The following is a 19,890-nucleotide window of genomic DNA, read 5'->3' as shown; positions in this document are numbered from 1 at the left end:
CTTCTATCAACTACTAAAGCACCAGCTCTATCCAAGATAAAAGACCTCGGACACAAAAAGGGAGAGTTTGGGTCAACTTTGGCATGCAAATACCATGGGAGATTTGTGTCGTGGGGGCCTCAGGATGCTGCAGTGTCTCTTTCTCCTTCTCCAACACCCATCTCCTGCCCCTTCTCCATTCCTCCTTCCAGCATTTCCACCTTTCCCTCTCCCATAACTCTGCTATCAACTACTCAAGCACCAGCTCTATCCAAGGGAAATGACGTCAGACACAGAAAAGGGAGAGTTTGGGCCACTTTGGGCATGCAAAGGCAAGGGGGGATTTGAGCCGTGGGAGCCTTATGATGCTGCGGTGTCTTCTCCATCTCCAACACCCATCTCCTGCCCCTTCTCCATTCCTCCTTCCAGCATTTCCACCTTTCCCTCTCCTGTTACTCTTCAACTACTCAAGCACCAGCTCTATCCAAGATAAAAGACCTCGGACACAAAAAGGGAGAGTTTGGGTCAACTTTGGCATGCAAATACCATGGGAGATTTGTGTCGTGGGAGCCTTGGGATGCTGCGGTGTCTCTTTCTCCTTCTCCAACACCCATCTCCTGCCCCTTCTCCATTCCTCGTTCCGGCATTTCCGCCTTTCCCTCTCCCATAACTCTGCTATCAACTACTCAAGCACCAGCTCTATCCAAGATAAATGACCTCGGACACAGAAAGGGAGAGTTTGGGTTACTTTGGGTATGCAAATGCCATGGGGGATTGGGGTCGTGGGAGCCTTGGGATGCTGCAGTGTCTCTTTCTCCTTCTCCAACACCCATCTCCTGCCCCTTCTCCATTCCTCCTTCCAGCATTTCCACCTTTCCCTCTCCTGTTACTCTTCAACTACTCAAGCACCAGCTCTATCCAAGATAAAAGACCTCGGACACAAAAAGGGAGAGTTTGGGTCAACTTTGGGCATGCAAATGCCATGGGGGATTTGAGCCGTGGGAGCCTCGGGATGCTGCGGTGTCTTCTCCATCTCCAACACCCATCTCCTGCCCTTTCTCCATCTCCTCCTTCCAGCATTCCCACCTTTCCCTCTCCCGTAACTCCTCTATCAACCACTCAAGCACCAGCCCTATCCATCACCAAGCACGGGCTAATAAAATAGGTGTAAAGAGCTTTTTACAAGCCTGGCGCCAGCTTTGGTGTGTTTCTCCCCGCAAACAAATCCGCGGCGGATAGAGCCATCCATATCAGCTGCGCGGCTTGGGCACAGACCGAAACAAAACTCGCTTTAACGTCTTCATTGCGCGTTTTCTAAGCGAAGGCTCATTGGGAAGGCTGTTCCAGCTCATCGGAGCACAAGATGAGAAAGCCCATTTCTAGCTTGGCTTCTTTTACTCGCGGCGCCAAGTTAGTGCTTGTAGTACATCTCCGTCAAGGCGTTTGCTCGAAATCCCCGGGAAATCAGTCATTCCAGCAAAAAGACGGAAGTTTTGAGGCAAAACGGCTGGAGCAAGCCCGTGCCCTGCTACAAACACCCAGGACGACCTTGGATGCGTCATTTGGGTGCTCAATGGATCCCTCAACCTAAAAATTAGGTGATTTCGTGGAGAGAAACTCAGAGACACAATGTTGGCGGCGTAAATCCTGATGTCATGAAGCCAAGGTTCGCATCCTGCCCGCCCCGAGAGACGTGAGCCGCTGCGGAGCCAAACCCACCGACTACAAAACGCGAGATGCTCCAGACGGTGAAGTGGGAATTTCGGGATGGAACGCAAGAAAAAGGAGGTTTGGAGGGAAGCAACAGGCACTGGAGAATTGCGAGCAGTTTTGAGGGCACCTTACTGGGCTTAATGGGAAATATCTTCCATTTGGGTAATATTTCAACACCCTCAAGCCTGAAAACTGAGGTCATTCCGAGACGAGCATTTCTCCACGCGCGCACACACACACACGGAGAAAGACCAGAGGCCCAACCGAACCCACCACCCGCTCGGCAAACACTCACCCAACCCCCGAACCCCACAAATCAACCCCCCAAAAGCACGGTCGACGCGAAGACGGCGGGTCCCGCCACCCCACGCAGGTTATCAGCAGGGCTGCGCTTGCTGCATTGATAAGTCTTCTTGATATATCGCGTTTTATTAGCTCCTACCAGCCCCCCTCCTCCCGCCCCCGGCTGCGAAGCCATGTACATAAATTATGGATGGAATATTTATCTCCCGCCGCCGCGCAGACGTGAAGTATGTTTAGCAGCATTTACTCGAGCGCAGTAAAGTTTTATTTATAATTTTTCTCCCCCCCCCACACACACACATACACACCGCCGGCGTGCTCCGCGCGCGTCGCCGTAAAGCCAACGGCTTACGTCGCACGCCTCCGTCTCCTAACGACGCTGGGGCATGGGGAGGGGGGGGAGGAGTATATTTTACTACCGCGTCTTCATGCTACTGATGTTGCCGTTAAAACGCTAACGCTTTAGCGCAGCGCTAGAAGCGCCCAGCTGCGGTTGACGGCTGATGAAATTGGTGGCCGTGACCCCGCGCTGGGTCGTTGGGTTTGGTGGTTTTTTTTGGGGAGGGGGAGGATGTCTGTCATCGTTACGTCGCTCATCAGTCTTGCTCCTTTATTCCCAATTTACGGGTTATTTAAGGGTTTGGCCATCCCGGGTGCTTTTTTTTGGGGGTGGGTGGGGGGGGTGGGTGGGTTTTGAGAGTCCTAAATGATGCCTTGTCCCAGGGGAGGGGGAAACAGAGTCTGGCAGAGTTGAATTCCCCCCCCCCCCCCCCCCAAAAAAAAACCAGCGGCATTGCTGATTCGGAGCAATGGCTTTGCTGGCACCTCTTGGTCTCTCCCCAGCTGTGAAAACAGCTGCCGGTGCCAAACTGAAGCCCAAAATGCGCCCGGCTCAGCCTGGGCCTCAAATGCCCCATTTTTTTTTTTTTAAAAATGGGGATCATGCTCTTCATTTGCATGTATGCATATATGCAAATAGGGGCTGATCGCCTGCAGCGCAGCCTGCCACCGACGCTGTTTGACAAACGGCACCCAGTTAAGGCAGAGGCCCCTAAACCAGCCATCCCCCCCCCCCCCCCAATTTTATTCCCACCCCATGAGCCGAAGCCAACAGACGTTGGCAAAACGGGGTGCAATGTGGGGGGGGGGGGGAGGGTGGAGACGCCCCCCATCCCCGCGCTGCCTTGTGCCGGCCCTGAGCGCGGGCGTCCCTCCCCTCCCACCCCAAATTTCCCTCTCCCCAGGGAAGCAAACCCAGTTCCCGCCGGATTTCCCGCTCTCCCCCGCCTTTCCTCCCCGGCAGGTGGATTTTTCCTTAAAGCTTTCCACCCAAAACTGCTGCCCCCCCCCCCCCCCCCCTCAACCCCAGGGCAATAATTCCCTCCCGTGTGCCACTTCTGCTAATAACTCCCGGGAGAGAGTTGCTTTCTCCTTTTCCTAATAGCTCCTCATTACGGATCCTAATTAACCTCGAGACCTGCTAAAACCCCCCCGATCCCTTCTTATTTTACCCCGTTATCGCTTCCCCAGTTCCCCCCCCCCGCTGCACCCTGCAACGCAGACCGCTTCTCCACCGAGCGCGGGAATTGCCCGTATTTTCCATGGAGACTTTGCGGGGGGGTGTCGGGGTCGGGTCTCATCTTTCCCCAGCAAATTCCGGAGCTCGCCGAATGAGGAATTTTCCTTCGATCCCACTTTTTGCAGAGCAGGAGCCATCGCCGCCCCCCCCCCCCCCCCCCAGATTCAATGCAACACCTCCGGGATGGTGCAGCATCCCCCCGGAAAAATAGACGGATCACGGTCACCTCCCCAGCGCCGACGGGGGTTGATGCTCGGGGCCGGGATGCCCAGGGACCCTGCAAACCTTAGCAGCCCCCCCCAGGGCTTGCGCGCGCTAAAACTTCACACCCCCTCTACTTTTCCTCTCCCCCCCTTATTTTTAATCAAGCGGCATCACGGCCAGGGCGGCGGGATCTCCTAATCTCCAGCAATACCCCCCCCCCGCCCCTCCATCCGAGGGCAGATGTGGGGTTTAATCCACAATTAAGTGTGGCAGGAGAAGGAGATACCGTAGCGTAATCCCGCTCTGCAACGGAATGGAAATGGGGTTTTCCGTCCCCCCGCCCCGCCCCCCCCCCCCCAGCAAATATCCAGACTCCCTTTTCCCAGCAACAGGCTCGGCTTTCCATCCCGACGCGGAAGAGATTCCCCCCCGTCAGCCGGATCCCTTCTGGCATCTCTCCGTGTCGGCACCAGGAAGACGCAACACCTGGATGCTGCGCCCCGAGCAGGAGGGATTACGGAAAACCTCACCTGGGGTCAAGGGTCTCGTCTCCAGCCAGCGCCGAAAGCGCTGCCGAGCAAAAACCATCCCGGGCGACGCAATCCAGGAGGGAAGGGGAAGAAAAAAGACGAAAAAAAAAATAAAAAAAATAAAAGGGCGCAAATTATTTGTATCCTGGTTTGTTAGAGCTCCAAACTGGAGCTGATGGATTAGATACAGATGTTGAAACCTGAGGGGGGGAAAAAAAAAGAAAATAAGACGCTGAGCCCCCCACAAAGCCAGATCCGCTGCTTGGGCGAACTGGGGAGGGACCTGCCGGCGGCAGCCGATGGTTTTGCCGCTGCTTCGCCCTCCGTCGGGGTGAGGATTACGACGCCAGCAGCTAATTATTTGAAACCGCTGCTCGTGGCGTTAATCTAGGCTGGAGCATAATCCCAGCCGGGGCTCGTTAGCAGAGCTGGAAGCAGCCGGGAGCCGCTTTTTGGAGCAAGTCCCGCTCCAGTGCCTCAGTTTCCCCACTTGTAGACCCTTCACAAACCCATCTGAGATCCAGCAAAAAGCCCAGCCCGGAGTAACGGCGAGGGGTTATCAGAGATGCCGCTCCTCGGAAAAAAGAAGCGCAGTTTTGAATTTTCCCACCTGAAACCCCACAATCCTCCCTAAACCTTCTCTTCTTCCAGCTCCAGCAGGAGGTACGCAGGCTCGGGGTGGGCGGAAGGGGAAAAATAGTTAATTCCACCAAAGAAATTAAATATAAAGATTTGGGTTTAGATGCTGCCGTCAAGTTTCCCACCAAGTTTAGAGTCCCGGCAAGGTGCTGGCAGGGTTTTTCCATGCCAAGGTGGCCAAGGTGGCCCAGGAGACGTTGGTGACCATGACCCAGGTGATGAATTTATTTATTTAGTTCTCTTTTAGCAGGAAATCCAATTATCCCACCTTTATGATTGGTGACAAACGAGGCAGCCATCGATTCTCCCCCTCCCTCCCCGGGTGCCTGCCGTGAGCGATCTCTGCCCGCGCCATCGATTCCTGCGCCGCGTAACCGGAAAGGGATTATTATTATTAATATTTTTTTTCCATTTTCCTTCTGAACAACTTCTCCAAAGGCACAACCTCGGGCAGAGGAAGGGGGAAAATAAAGCCTGGTGCTGGGCAGAAGTCTCAAGAGCTACAAAATCCACATTTTTTTTGACATTTAGAGTGTGATGCACAGCTTTTTACCCCAAAATTGACCCTGGGGCAACCAGATTGGCACCGTCGTTAGCCCAGGTGGGTGCTAAAAAGGAGCCAAAGCCACCGCGCTCCTCTGCTCCATCGCTGCAAACCCTCTGTGCTCGCACCCGGAGCGCTCCCGAGGCAGCCGGCGCCTTCTCCTGGTTGTACATGGGGGAAGGGGATGGAGAGAGGGAGAGATGAAGGAAGGGATAGATGGAAAAATAGCGGGATGGAGGGATGAAGGGATGGACAGAAGAATAGAGGGATAGAGGGAGGGGCGAAGGAAGGGACAGATGGAAGAACAGAGGGATGGAGGGATGAAGGAAGGGATGGGCAGAGGAACAGAGGGATAGAGGGAGGGATGGAGGAAGGAATAGAGGGATAGAGGGAGGGATGAAGGAAGGGATGGAGGAAGGAATAGAGGGAGGGATGCAGGGATGAAGGAAGGGATGGGTGGAGGAATAGAGGGAGGGATGAAGGAAGGGATAGATGGAAAATTAGAGGGATGGAGGGATGAAGGAAGGGATGGGAGGAGGAACAGAGGGATAGAGGGAGGGACAGAGGAAGGGATAGATGGAAAAATAGATGGATGGAGGGACATCAGAAGGGATGGGCAGAGGGATAGAGGGATAGAGGGAGGGATGAAGGAAGGAATACAGGGAGGGATTGAGGGATGAAGGAAGGGATGGGTGGAGGAATAGAGGGAGGGATGAAGGAAGGGATAGATGGAAAAATAGAAGGATGGAGGGATGAAGGAAGGGATGGGGAGAGGGATGCAGGGATGAAGGAAGGGATGGGAGGAGGAACAGAGGGAGGGATGAAGGAAGGGATAGATGGAAAAATAGAGGGATGGAGGGATGAAGGAAGGGATGGGCAGAGGAATAGAGGGATAGAGGGAGGGATGAAGGAAGGAATAGAGGGAGGGATTGAGGGATGAAGGAAGGGATGGGCAGAGGAACAGAGGGAGGGACGAAGGAAGGGATAGATGGAAAAATAGAGGGATGGAGGGATGAAGGAAGGGATGGGCAGAGGAATAGAGGGATAGAGGGAGGGATGGAGGATGGGATAGGCGGAGGAATAGAGGGAGGGATGCAGGGATGGAGGATGGGATGGACAGAGGAATAGAGGCAGGGATGGAGGGGTAGAGGGAGGGACAGACTGAAGAACAGAGGGACAGAGCGATGAAGGGAGGGAGGGAGGGATGGAGGGATGATGGAGGGAGGGAGCAACATGGGGACGGGTGGAGAGAGGGATGGAGGAACGAAGGGACGGAAGGACGGAGGAACGAAGGGATGGAAGGACGGAGGGAGGGCCAGACAGGCGGGTGGGCTGGTGGGACAGATCCCTGCATATCCTACATTGTAACAGACACAACCTACAGCGATTTCCCGCTCTGGGCTTTGCCACCGGCCCAGAGACGTCCCTTCACTCACTCCCAGGCACTGATTTGGCCGAGGCGGGGGGCGGCTGCATCCCAACCTCTCCCTCGTTCCCCGGCACGGGCTTTTTGCCCTTTCCCTGGGTACCTCCCCCCCCCCCGACTCAGCCTCCACCCGCTGCCCTTCCTCCTCCATCTCCGCTGCCCCTCTCCGCTCTCCAAAGCCGTATGGCTAATTCGAAGCTACCCTCTTCTCCCCGATTTATGCTCCGTGATTAATAATCCCTTTGCTCTCCCAGTAATGCCGCGCCGCTAATAAGATTAAAACATATCTCCCTCTTACAGCACCGATTCATAACGCTGATTTACCGTTACTTCGCCGCTCTTACGGAGAGGATGCACATGGCTGTTACCTTAATCCCTATCCATCTCCGCACCATTGAGAAATAACTGCTAATTAATAGCTTTCTGTCTCCCAATTGCTTCCAGATATGCCTGGCTATCAATATTTGTCTGGCTTTTTTTGCTGCTGGTCTCAAAGGTTGACAGAGCAAACACCCGGCCCCGCTCGCTGCTTTAGCTCTGCAAAGGCCTTTTTGGGGATCTTTTCCCCCAAAAGGGCGATATCCCGGAGGTTCTCCCAACCTGGGCTTGACCACCAAAGGTGAAAAACAGAGGGGAGGCTTTTCTGAGCGTCTTTTCACGGGGATGTTGCTCATCTCCATCCACGACTCAAACGCCTCCGCGGGATGCCATCTCCCCACGACTCCCCTTTCCCACGGCCGCCCCCATTCCTGCCTCCACTGGCTGTTCCCGCCGCGCGACTCCACAGCCCCGCGCCACTCTGGCTACGGAGCGTCCTCAGCTAAACCGATCGGCCACATCTTCCGCCCCTCCAGCGCATATTTTCCTCCTCCTTTGCCAGGAGACCCTGGACCGGCCCGACACCAACCCAAGCAGTCGGATGCTTTGGGAACAGCAGCGCCGGCAGCCAGAGCTCGGGAGGGAGGGAAAGGGAAAAAAAAAAAAAAAAAAAAACCAAACCAAAAAAACCCAACAGAGCCTCTGATCCGATGAATGCGGCAGGGGAGGCCGATGCTCTGCTTTTAATAAAACATAACGAAGCGTAGGATCATAAAATATTTCCTTTAATTCAGTGCTCCCGTGAGGGTGGGTAATAGCGGCTGGGTAATGCGGTAGGCTTTCCTCGCGGCTCACCGGGGTGCAGGGAGGGGGGAAAAAGCGCCGCTGGGGGTGTTAAACAGCCCATTTGCAAGCCTGTAAGTGCTCTCCTTCCCATCCCCGTCCCGTTTTGGGGGTCAGAAAGAAGGGAGGGGGTGGGTGAGGGGGGGCCGCGCATGCCCCCCTACAGCCAAAGCGCATCCCTCCTGCTGTGGGGTTTCGGGGGGCCTCCAGCGCCCAGCCACCCTTCCGGGATGGGTTTTCCAGAGTGGAAAAAGGTCAAAAAGTAAATCAAGGAGGGATGTTCAACTCCCATCCTCATCCTCGGCAAGTACACGAGTGTCTGCGCACGTGCGTGTCCCATATATATATTAAAAAAAAAATATATATACGCATCTCTGAGGCCGCGTGGCGTAAGTGATTAACATTCCCGCGTTAAAAATCTCTCTGCATCTGCTTTGTCCTACACCCGGCACTAAATATAACCATTCAATATGCTCTCTCCCTTCGCCAGAGAGATAACATTGTTGAAATAAGCCCTTTCAATTTTAAAGAACCGGGCTGTTTTCGGGCGGCCGGGAGCTTTCAGCAGATCAGGAGGCAGAGGAGGAGGAGGAGGAGGAGGAGGAGGAGGAGGAGGAGTGGGGGGTGTCCATGCAAACAAACCCAGGGGGCACGAGCATCCCTAACACCCGAGTGCCCAAATCCTGCCCCGCTCCAAATCATTTCCCAGCACGAAGTCGCTCAGATGTAGTTTCCCCGCTCTTAAAAAAAAAAAAAAACAAAAAACAAAAAAAACCCAAACCCAAAAAACCAAAACACCCCAAACCCCACAACGTTAAAGCCACATTTCTAGGAGCAGAAGGGTTTTAATTTGGAAACCGGGCTCGCCTGCGCTTCCTCGAGCATCGCTCCGCTCCCACGCCGCTGCTATAATTACAGCGGCGTAAATTCGCTCTCCGGCAGGAGGAAAACCCGACTATCGCCAGCCAGTTTGCGCCCCTCACCCACTTGCAGAGAACTTCCTCGGAGAAGCAAAAAAAAAAACAACCAAAAACCCACCCCCAAACAGCTGTAGTCACGCGATGAGACGCAAGCGTAGCTTAAACAGAGCCGCCTCGGCCAGCACTTATGGAAAATATCTCATCATCAAGCCGCACGGAGAAGACAGCCCCGCGTGGAGACGAAGCGCTGGAGGTTTTTCCTCCATGACTGATGGTCTCTGTCTGGCAGCCCAACCAGCCGCGGTATCGCCCAGCCTTGTCCCTGCTGGTGATACATCTTTTGCATCCTTTCTGGAGCCACATCTACCCATTACACGGTGCTTCCGCATCGGCAGATCTAGCCCATTAATTCATCCGACATGGAAAAAACTCCGCTCCCCAGCAGCTTGCCGGATGTATTTTGGGGTGCTGGGCATGGCGAAGTTGCCCAAGTCCTCCCACCCTGCTCTGAGTCACCACGTCCTTCTGCAATGCAACTTGGCAGGTATATCTTTAGGAGAAAAGCAAGAAAACCGGGCAAATTCAACCACCGGTTTGTGGGATGCTCTCGGTGCCGCAAGCAGGGCACGGGGGTGGGATGGCAAAGCCTGTGTGCGTGGCCTCCATCTAATAGCTCGTGCAGAAGCTAAATCCGCAGGGAACGGGGCTTTTCTGGGCTTACAATATGAGAAAGATGCTGGATGGAGCAGAAGAAGTACCTCAGAACACGATACATGAAGGGACTGCCCAAATTCAGGTTGGAAATCTTCCTAAGACCAACTTAGAGCCAAGCTTTGAACCCCGCTCTCCGGAGGTGCAACGCTGGGATGGAAACCTAAATCACTTGGCCATTAAAGTCCCCTTCCAGACCATTTATATCCAATCAAACCATGGATTTGCCTTATTTTTCTTTTTTTTTTTTTGGCGCAGAAGGGAAGACACAGCCAACAGCCCCGGCTTGCGCTGAAGAAGGTGCTCGTCTCTACAAGAGGGCTCGCTGGGGTACAGGGAGCTCAGCTCACCCGCATCCCCCCCGTACCAAAATTGGGGTGATCCTGGTCCTTTCGGTGAGCCTTTTCCTCCCCCTCCTGCTGTTACGGTCCATCTCAGCCCACCGTGAGGAGCCAGCAGCTCCCAAAGCCATCGCTCGGTGCCCATGACAATGACAACTGCCAGCCAAAAGTCACCCCTTTCTTCTTTTAAGACCAAGACCAAGAATAAAACTCCCCTTGGGGACCAGCCGGGCGTCCTCCCCAGCACAAGCACCATCAAAAGCAACATTGGTCCCAGCAAATCCAGGTTTATCCATGAAACCCATCCCTGAAAAAAGCATTTCCACGGATGGCAGACCACCTAGGAGCGAACCCAAGTGCCACCCACCATGTCCCCCGTCCCACCCTGCGTCCCACCCATCACTCTGCCCCCTTGGGGAGAAGCCAACCCCCAGCACGGAGCACCTCTCCTCGCTCCGGCCTGTCCCCGTCGTTGCCGATCCCTTTGCAAAGAAACAAACAGGTATAAATACACGCGCCAAGCAGGCGCATCCCAACGGAAGGGTCTCCGGCTCCCGTTTTCCCTGTCCTGGGCAGATAGGATGCAGCATCGGGATTTATCGGCAAGCGCCGGAGGGGAGGGCGGAGCAGGGCTGGAATAGCGGCTGCTAATCCCCTTCACCCTCCCCTCCGAAGTATATTGTTGAAGGCATTATATAAACGGGAAAATAAACGGAGGTTTGGGCAGGAGAGGAACTAAATCCCTACCTCCCCTGCTCCGTTTTGCAACGCCGGCAGCCCTCCGAGACACCCAGTCTTCCAGCCAAGAAGGCTTTTGCAGCTGGAGATGCGCTGCCAGCACCAGAAGAGACAAAACGTGTGGTCTGGAGGCTGCGAAGGGCTCGGCGACGCCACGTTTCCACCTTCAAAGCCCCTTTCCATTGGGTCGCAACGGCCCTCTGCCGGGAAACGTGGGTTTTTCCTGCTGTTCCCCAAACCTCCTTGGAGTTGAAGGCTAAACCCCTGCGAAGCCAACAGCCAAATCCTCCCCCCAGGTGGTCTCCAGCAGCCAGGTTTTCGCTGTGGATTCAGCCCAGCGCTGGAAAAACCTCCATCCCTGCTTCAAACCTCCCTCGCCGGGGCTGTCCGGACCCTATTAGTGATAGTTTTGCTTCTAGTTAATAGAAGCACTAATTACTTTTCAAAGGGCCAGCTCCAACGCTGGCTTCTGCTGCGGACGCCACCTCAGGTGATGACCCTGCGAGATGGCAGGGGCGCAGCAAGGAGGGTCACCCCAAAAGGGCTGGAGGTCACCCCACTAGAGGGCTCCGACGCAGTGTTTTTGGGGGGGCGAACTCCATTTCTCAGCCAAAGGAGAGGGGAAAAGAGGCAGGGCACGCACCTTCCCCAGTCCAAACGGTTCCCCAGACCCTAAAAACCTAATTTTCTACAATAACTCCATAGAGGGAAACCTCAGTGGCGGGTCCGTTGTCCCTGCGCTTCTTCGCTAGGAGCCCGCCTGCCCGCCCTTGGCGCTCGGGGCGAATCCAGTCCCAAAAGCGTTGAAAACAAGGCCGTGATTGACGGTTTATTTTAGGAAGGAGGCAGGGAAAAGTGGGAAGGAGATAATGCTGGGGGAGAGATAATGTGAGCGCCAGTGATTAGTTAAAAACAAGCCCATCAGTACTCCAAGTGCCTCGGCAGAAAGCAAACAAAAGGGCAAAGAGAGCAGCTTGGCAAGGGAACAAAACCAGCCACATCAGCTGCATCCTCCCCGCTCCCTCGGCTCTTCCCAGCGGGATTTACGAGCCGGGAAGTTTGCAAGGCGAGAGCTGCACCTCCTGCCTCCAAAAAAAAAACAAAACAAAACAAAACAAAAAAACAACCCCCAAAAAATAGGAATCTGGGGGCTCCTTCCCTTCGTTTTCCTCTTTGCCAACATCCGAGCAAAGAGACTGACTCGGCATCACTGAAAACAAGGTTTTCTCTTAAAGAAATAAGGGAAAAAACCCCAAAGCACTAAGGAAATCCCACCACTGGCAGGTCCCAAGGGGGGTGATGCTTTGTCCTCCCTGTACATGGTCCCAGGCAGGTCCTGGCCATCTCCATCCTTGCCAGGGTGAGGTTTCAGCTCCATCCCCATCTCCCTGGATGGCTTTTCCCTCGGCAAGCACTGCAGGAGCCTTAGCAGGCTCCTTGCCCCTGTCTCAGCCTAATTCCCAAGCCATTAGCGCATCTGGATTAAATAAAACCTGCTCTTATCCCGACACTGCGCAGAGCTTTTCATCCGCAGATCTTGAAGCACTTGGCGTAAGGAGCAAGGCGAGAGCCAGTCAAGCGCCCCCAGACAAGGATTTTCTGAAGAAAAGACCTTTTCTGCAATGACAACCAGAAAAAGAAAGGCAGGTGGGGTGCGCGAAGCCCTGAAACACCTCCAGGGGAAGGGGGAGGCTCACGAGCGCACGGTTCAGGTCACCTCTGGATGCTCCACAAAGCACCCACGGATGCAGGAGCTGAGCTCCCATGTGGCTCAAGCCTGGACCCAGCGCCAGGGTAGACCTGGCCTGGAAGGGCTTGGGGGCATCAGAGAAGCCACGGGGCATGCGGGAGGGCTGGGATATATACAGCGTGTAGCACCTTGCACGTAGCAGGCAGCGTATCGCATTTAGCGTGTAGCACCTTGCACGTAGCAGGCAGCGCGTCGCATTTAGCGTGTAGCACCTTGCACGTAGCAGGCAGCGTGTTGCATTTAGCGTGTAGCACCTTGCACGTAGCAGGCAGCGCGTCGCATTTAGCGTGTAGCACCTTGCATGTAGCAGGTAGCGTATCGCATTTAGCACGCTGCATGTAGCCCACTGTATTTAGCACGTAGCCTATAGCACATAGCACCTTGCATTTAGCACACAGCTTACAGCGTGTAGCACCTTGCGTTTAGCATGTAGGTTATAGCATGTAGCACCTGGCGTTTACCACCATAGCACAGAGCACCTTGCATTTAGCACGTAGCCTATAGCATATAGCACCTGGCATTTAGCACGTAGCCTATAGCACAGAGCACCTGGCATTTAGCACATTGCACATGGCACATCGCATTTAGCGCATAGCTTATAGCATGTTGCTTTTAGCACGTAGCTTATAGCACCTTGCATTTAGCACACGGCTCGTGGCACACTGTATTTAGCACGCAGCACCTCGCTTTTAGCACGTTGCACATAGCACCTTGCATTTAGCATGTAGGTTATAGCACGTAGCACCTTGCGTTTAGCATGTAGGTTATAGCACTTTGCATTTGGCACGCCACATGCAGCCCGTTGTATTTAGCCCGTAGCTTGCAGCGTGTAGCACCTTGCATTTAGCATGTAGTTTACAGCGTATAGCACATGGCATTTAGCATGTAGCACCTGGCATTTAGCACATTGCATACAGCATGTAGCACATTACATTTAGCACGTACCTTATAGCACGTAGCGGCTTGCATTTAGCACACCGCATATAGCACGCAGCACCTTGCATTTAGCATGTAGGTTATAGCATGTAGCGCCTTGCATTTAGCACATTGCATACAGCATGTAGCACATTACAGTTAGCACACCGCATATAGCACGCAGCACCTTGCATTTAGCATGTAGGCTATAGCACTTTGCACTTAGCAATACATGCAATTGTGCTGCAATACATGCAGCACGTTATATTTAGCACGTAGCTTACAGCGTGTAGCACCTTGCGTTTAGCACACTGCATGTAGCACCTCGCGTTTAGCACGTAGCTTATGGCATATAGCGTGTTGCATTTAGCACGTAGCTTATAGCATATAGCACCTTGCATTTAGCACGTAGCTTATGGCATATAGCGTGTTGCATTTAGCACGTAGCTTATAGTATGTAGCACCTTGCATTTAGCATGTAGTTTATGGCATATAGCGTGTTGCATTTAGCACGTAGCTTATAGTATATAGCACCTTGCATTTAGCATGTAGCTTATAGCATATAGTGTGTTGCATTTAGCACGTAGCTTGTAGTATGTAGCACCTTGCATTTAGCACATAGCTTCTAGCGTGTAGCACCTTGCATTTAGTGTGTAGGTTACGGCATGTAGGTTATAGCGTGTAGTGCCCTGCATTTAGAGCCCAGCTTACAGCACATCGCACGTCGTATTTAGCATGCAGCTTATAGCACGTAGCATCTTGCGTTCAGCACGCTACCTATAGCACGTAGCACGTTGCATTTAGCACATAGCTTATGGCAGGTAGCTTATAGCACCTTGCGTTTAGCAGGTAGCTTATAGCATGTAGCACATTGCGTATAGCAGGTAGCTTATAGCATGTAGCACATTGCGTATAGCAGGTAGCTTATAGCAGGTAGCACCTTGCATTTAGCACGTAGCTTACAGCGTGTTGCATTTAGCATGTAGCTTGTAGCACGTAGCACATTGCATATAGCATGTCGGTTATAGCATGTCGGTTATAGCATGTCGGTTATAGCATGTCGCACCTTGCGTTTAGCACACCACACGTAGCTTATAGCATATAGCGCATCGTATTTAGTACATAGCATGTAAATACACCTTGCATTTAGCACGCAGCTTCTAGCGTTGCAGCCCCTTGCGCCTAGCGCCCAGCACGTAGCACCTTGCGTTTAGCGCACTGCACACAACACGTAGCGCCTTGCGTTTGGCACGAAGCACACTGCAGGTAGCATTTAACATATAGCTCATTGCATATAGCACTTATCACACGACGGATAGCGGGGGCTGCTTAACCCCAGGCTCTTAGAAGCAAAGCCAGGACTTCTAAAACAAGTCCTTATTTCACGACAGAGGAGCAACAGCCCCAACCCGAACCCTACAGCACCCCTAGGATTTTTTTTTTAATTTTTTTTTTTTGGGGGGTGGGGGTGGGGGTGCGTGCTAAGGATACGAAGGGATTACTTGTTGCGGCGAAAGAATTGGGGAGGTAAATACCCCAAACCTGAACTCCGACACATGGAAATGCTCCGGGACAGCCAAGGACCAGCCGCAATTTAACGCATGAGGATTTCGGCGGAGAAATGAAGCCCGGAGTATCTGGGCACCCTGCAGATGCTTATTAGCTCGGAAAGGTACAAGGCGAGGGGAAGACACTTGCCTGCGTTAAAGCTTCTTTAAAGAGCTTTGGATTCAAACCGGCAGCTCTAAACCGCTACAAAACGCAGCCGGTGGGAAGAGGAAAAATTGGGCTAATTGGGGAAGGGCAATCAGCACGGTTAGGAGGATTTTTGGAAGGGGTTTCGGCCGCCTGCGCGGCCTGGATTTACCCAGAGAGCAAAGCACGGGCTTCAAGGAAAAGCAGAATTCATGGAAATAGTAGGAAAAAGACTATAAAAAGAGGTGACCCTGAGCTGAATGCAAAAATTGCCAGGGAAAAACACGAGTAGAAAAGGCTGGAGGGAGTGCGGGATGGCTTTCCAGGTCAGTGCCGCGCACTTGCAGGTGAATTAGAGCAGGTTTCGCTCCCACGCGGCGCGGAAGATGCTCCTCCTTCCCCCCCCCCCCTCAGCACGCAAACTCCCACCAAAAACCTCTTTTCTTTAAAGGAGCTCAGCAGAGACGCGAGCAGGTGGCTCCCATCACCCTGGTAAAAGCCACCTGCGGTTATTTTCCATTACCAAAAGGAGAGGAGGGGGGGGGGAAATCGAGGAAAAAGAAATATGGACGAGCAGCAAAGGGATATCCCCAAGGGCAGGTCCCTGCAAAGCCGAGCCCCAGCAAATCAGTTTTGGGGCAAAAAGCCAGAAAACCCATAAACAGCTTCAAATAAGGAGCTCCGCTTGAATTTTCACCCCTTCCCCCCCCCCGCCATCGCAGGAGGTGCCATGGGCTCCACTAAGGACTATATAAATATCTCGCCGAGATCAAAACTTGACGTATTTAGCCCTCCCTTTCGTGTTGGCGAAACACAGCTCTGGTTTTACGCGGCCGTAAAACAAACCCCCCGCGAACGTGTCACGGGCATGGATTTCAGGCGACAAGCCAAGAGCGCCGGCTCCGGATTTCGGCCATGCCGAGAAACCAGCGCCCCGCTTGCGGATGGGGCTCCCCGGCTTTCCAAAACCAAGGGATGGGGGAGCCCGGGGCTACGGCTCCGTCGTTATCCGTGGTCCAGCCCCTCGCCTCCTCCGCCTGCCCTCCTTTTTCCATCTTGACAGCTCCTTAACCCACTTAGCCCTGCCCCAGGCAGCAATTTTTTTCCTGGCCAAGGGGAGACATCGAGCTTGTTGTAAGGACAAAAAGCTGTTTTACAGGGGGTGACGCTCCCCGGAGGGATGTATCACACATCGGGAAGGATCCGGCCCACCCACCGCGTAGCGAGGAGGAAGCAAGCCGCTTCCTTCAGGGGAAATAAAAGGGCTTTTTCATTAGCAGGCGGTGGATGGAAACCCCCCCTCCCCAAAAAAATGCTCCCACACGAAGGCGCGGATGCTTTGCGGGACGGGAAGCCCTTCTGATGGATCCCCTGGTAGCAGGACCTCCTGGATGGGGCAGCGATGGGGGCAGCTGCCTGCCGAGCCGGCACTGCGCAACATATAAGGTGACGATAAAAATAGGGGAGATTCCCCCCAAAATGGCTTTGGGGGCATATGGAAGACACCCAGAGCGAATACACTTGTAGGGAAGAGCAGTGGGAGTTTGTGTGTTGGGCATGTGCCCACCCCCGTATCTTCCCGGGAGACGCAGCCGGATCCTGCTCCATCCCCGGCGTGCGAAACGCCGGGATGAGGAGGGGATGGACCTCTGCGGGCATGTCCTCCCTCACCGCCAGCTCCAGCCAAGGATGCCATCAGCCACGGAAAAGCCATCTGCCCACCGAATTTCGGGAGCAGCGCTCGGCCTCCGCAGCCTCCCGCTGCCCGGAGCGAAGGGAGGCATCAGCGTGGGGGCACCCATCCCCAAAACCAGGCTTTTTGCAACGATTTTTAGCCGTCTGCTGAAAAAAGCAGAGGGCAAACCGGCTTTTTGGGACGGCGTTTCTCCACCGAGGGCCAGGAGATACTTAAAGCAGCTGATCCTCAGGATACGGCAAAGCAGCGAAGTCCCGGCGTGGTTTTTACGAGCCAAAACCTGGCTCGCGGATGCCCAAACCCAAGTGCTGCCCGCGAGACCCTACTGAACGCCAGGATCCTCCTCCCGCATCGCTTTAGAACCCATGACCCCCCCCCAGCTTCCTCTAGCCCCACCACAAAACAACTTTTACCTCTTTTCCCCCCCTCCCCCCCTCAAAATACACATTTCAAGCACAGATTTGCCCACGCCCGCTCACCCGCTCTCACAAAGCGGCAGCAGCAGAAGAGCAACTGCCCAGCTTGCAGAGATAAAATAGAAGGGAAAGGACGGAAAAATGATCCACGGACTGGTGATGGACAGCTCGTGGCTGAGGAAAAGCCGGGAGGACGAATTGTTCCTTGGAAATTATCTATCCGTGACCTTAAAACCGTGGTGGAGGGGGAGAGGAGATCCAGGTGGGATTTGGCACAAGTTCTATCCACCCCCCCCCGCCCTCCTCGCCCTGCCTTGACCCGCGCAGGTTTTATTATCGACCGCGTGTTCGGCAGCAGGATGCCGGCGGCATGCTCGGGATGCACGGAGCAAACCAGGGAAGGAGGGGGGAAAAAAGCAGAAGCCGCAGCCCGGCAGCGCGTAAAACCCATCGGGGGGGAATGGCAAAGAGGGATGCAGGGGATGCAGGATGCTTTCCCGCCCCTGGTCCAGCCAAATCCAAGCCGGGGGGAATGGCAAAGAGGGATGCAGGGGATGCAGGATGCTTTCCCGCCCCTGGTCCAGCCAAATCCAAGCCGGGCTCTGGAGAACCTCGGTGGTCCATGGTTTCCCCGGGAATGATTTTGGAGCTGCTGGCGGTGCCGGGGAAGAATTGGCTCCTTTGTGTCAACCTCTCCCCGCTCAACCCCGCAGAGGGCGGCCGCCGTTCCCCCTCCCCGCGCCCTGCAGCAGCTGACGGCGGCTTTCCAGAGAGGAAAAAGTACATTATAAATAAAAAAAATAAAAAATAAATAAATAAATAAATAAATAAAGAGGCGATATCGAGCAAGCTCTGCTCATCCCTCCGTCACCCAGCGCTCGGTAGAGACTCCGGAGAGCAGCCGGGTCTCGCTGTGCTCGTTAGAGAGCGGCCACCTGAGACCCCACAGAGGGTGATCGGGGCGGGGGGGGGGGCACGGGGACACTTGGGGAAAGGCCGGGGGGGAGAAGAGGAAGACTGCGTTCAAATGCACGAGAAATTAAATTGCATGGCCACCCCCCAGTCTCCGGGATGCGGGGAGGGGAAAGTTTCCTGCTCCATGAATTTTTACCTCCTGGAAGCCCCGCTTTTGGGGATGGGATGGAGGGGGGGTGGGAGCGTCTCATTAAAACCCCCGCGGAGCAAAGCGGGGAGTCCAGATGTTCATTTAGGAGCTCAGCGAGCTGCAAACCCCTGGGATGGGGGGGATTTGGGGGGCTGCTTCTCCCTGCTGGGTCCCCCCCTCCCTCCCATCCATAAGGATCAGGGTACCCCCTGCACGCCCAAGGGGCAGGGTGGGCTGGGGTGCCCCTGGGTGCTGCAACCCCCCCAAAAAGGGGGTCCCCAAGGCTCAGACCCAAGGCTTGTGGGGGTCCCCAAGGCTCAGACGCCCCCCCCGTACGGAGAGAGTGGAGCCAGGGCTGGGACTCGCAGCCGGAGCCCCATTTCGGAGCATCGGGGAAGGGGGATACTGGTCCCCCCGCAGCGACGCTGGCTCAGGGGCGAGGGACGAGCACCCCCCCCCCCCCCCCCCCCATCTTCTCACCCTGTCCCCCAGCACCCAATTACCGGGTCCAAAGCAGGTGCTTTAATTGATCCCCAATTAACAGCTGCCCCATTAAGGGGTCCAACACCGGCACCCTGTTAACGGGTTCAAAACCAGCTCCCTGTCCGGGGGTGCCCCATTAACGGCTCCAAAACCAGTGTCCTATTCACGGGTCCGAACGGGGTGCCTGCTTCCCCCCCACCACCACCCCCCGGCACCCTCCGGAGCCCCCCCCATCACCCCCCGAGCCACGGGGGGGATGCGGAGCCCGGAGCCGCCGCATCCTTACCGGGGTGCGGGTGGGCACCCCATTATTTCAGCGACCGTGCGGGGGGGCCGGAGGGGGGGTGGAGGGGGGGTGTCCCTTGTCCCCAGCTGGGGGGTGGGAGTCGGGGGGGGTGTGGATGACACTCACCCAGCGCCAGATCGAGGAGGTCCCAGAGCAGCAGGCAGAGGGGCAGGGGGCTCATGGTCCGCATGATGCCCGCGGGGGGGGCAGCCCCATGGGGCTCACCGGTGCCCCAGCCCCCTATCCGGGGGGCAGGCGGGCATGGCGGCGGGGGGCTCAGCCCGGCTCCCGCGGTCCCCCCCGCCGCTGCTGCTCCCGTCGCGCTGCCGCCCTAAGCCGATTTATTGCAGCGGGAGCGGAGCGAGCTGGCGGCTGCCCGCCCCCGGCCCCCCCCCCCGCCCACCGCAGCTCAGCCCGCCCCGGCCCGGCCCCCAGCCCGGCCCCCGGGAGGTGTTGGAGGGGGCGGGAGCGCCGTACGAGGCCGGGGCGGGGGGGGGACACGGGACTGGAGGGAGGGGGCGGTATATGGGGGGGGGGGGGATGCAGAGAGGGATGCAGGATGGAGAAGGGGATGCGCGGTCCGGGAGGCGGCGGGGGGGGGGGGGTGGGGGACCGGGCAGGAGGGGTTGTGCTGTGTATGGGGGGGGGTAACGTGGTATATTTGGGGGGTGCGGGGTGTCTTGTGGGGGGGCGCGGGAAGGGGGACGCGGTGTATGGAGGTGGGGAAGGGGATGCGCGGTCCAGGACGGGGGGTTG

At 55.4% G+C, this 19,890-nt stretch overlaps 1 protein-coding gene across 1 annotated transcript in view; it reads right to left on the bottom strand.

Annotated features, from left to right (window-relative positions):
* Positions 1-19,493, bottom strand: part of IGSF21 (immunoglobin superfamily member 21) — a 49,401-nt gene extending 29,908 nt beyond the window's left edge. The window contains exon 1 of the mRNA XM_074560504.1: positions 19,261-19,493. Within this exon, the coding sequence (XP_074416605.1) occupies positions 19,261-19,324 (64 nt within the window). The 5' untranslated portion in view covers positions 19,325-19,493. The remainder of the gene's footprint in view (positions 1-19,260) is intronic.
* Positions 19,494-19,890: the final 397 nt, after the last annotated feature.

Source organism: Larus michahellis, chromosome 16 (genome assembly GCF_964199755.1).
Source record: "Larus michahellis chromosome 16, bLarMic1.1, whole genome shotgun sequence".
Lineage (NCBI taxonomy): Eukaryota > Metazoa > Chordata > Aves > Charadriiformes > Laridae > Larus > Larus michahellis.
The sequence above is the reverse complement of the archived record's forward strand: the minus strand, read 5'-3'. Positions and strand labels throughout refer to the sequence as shown.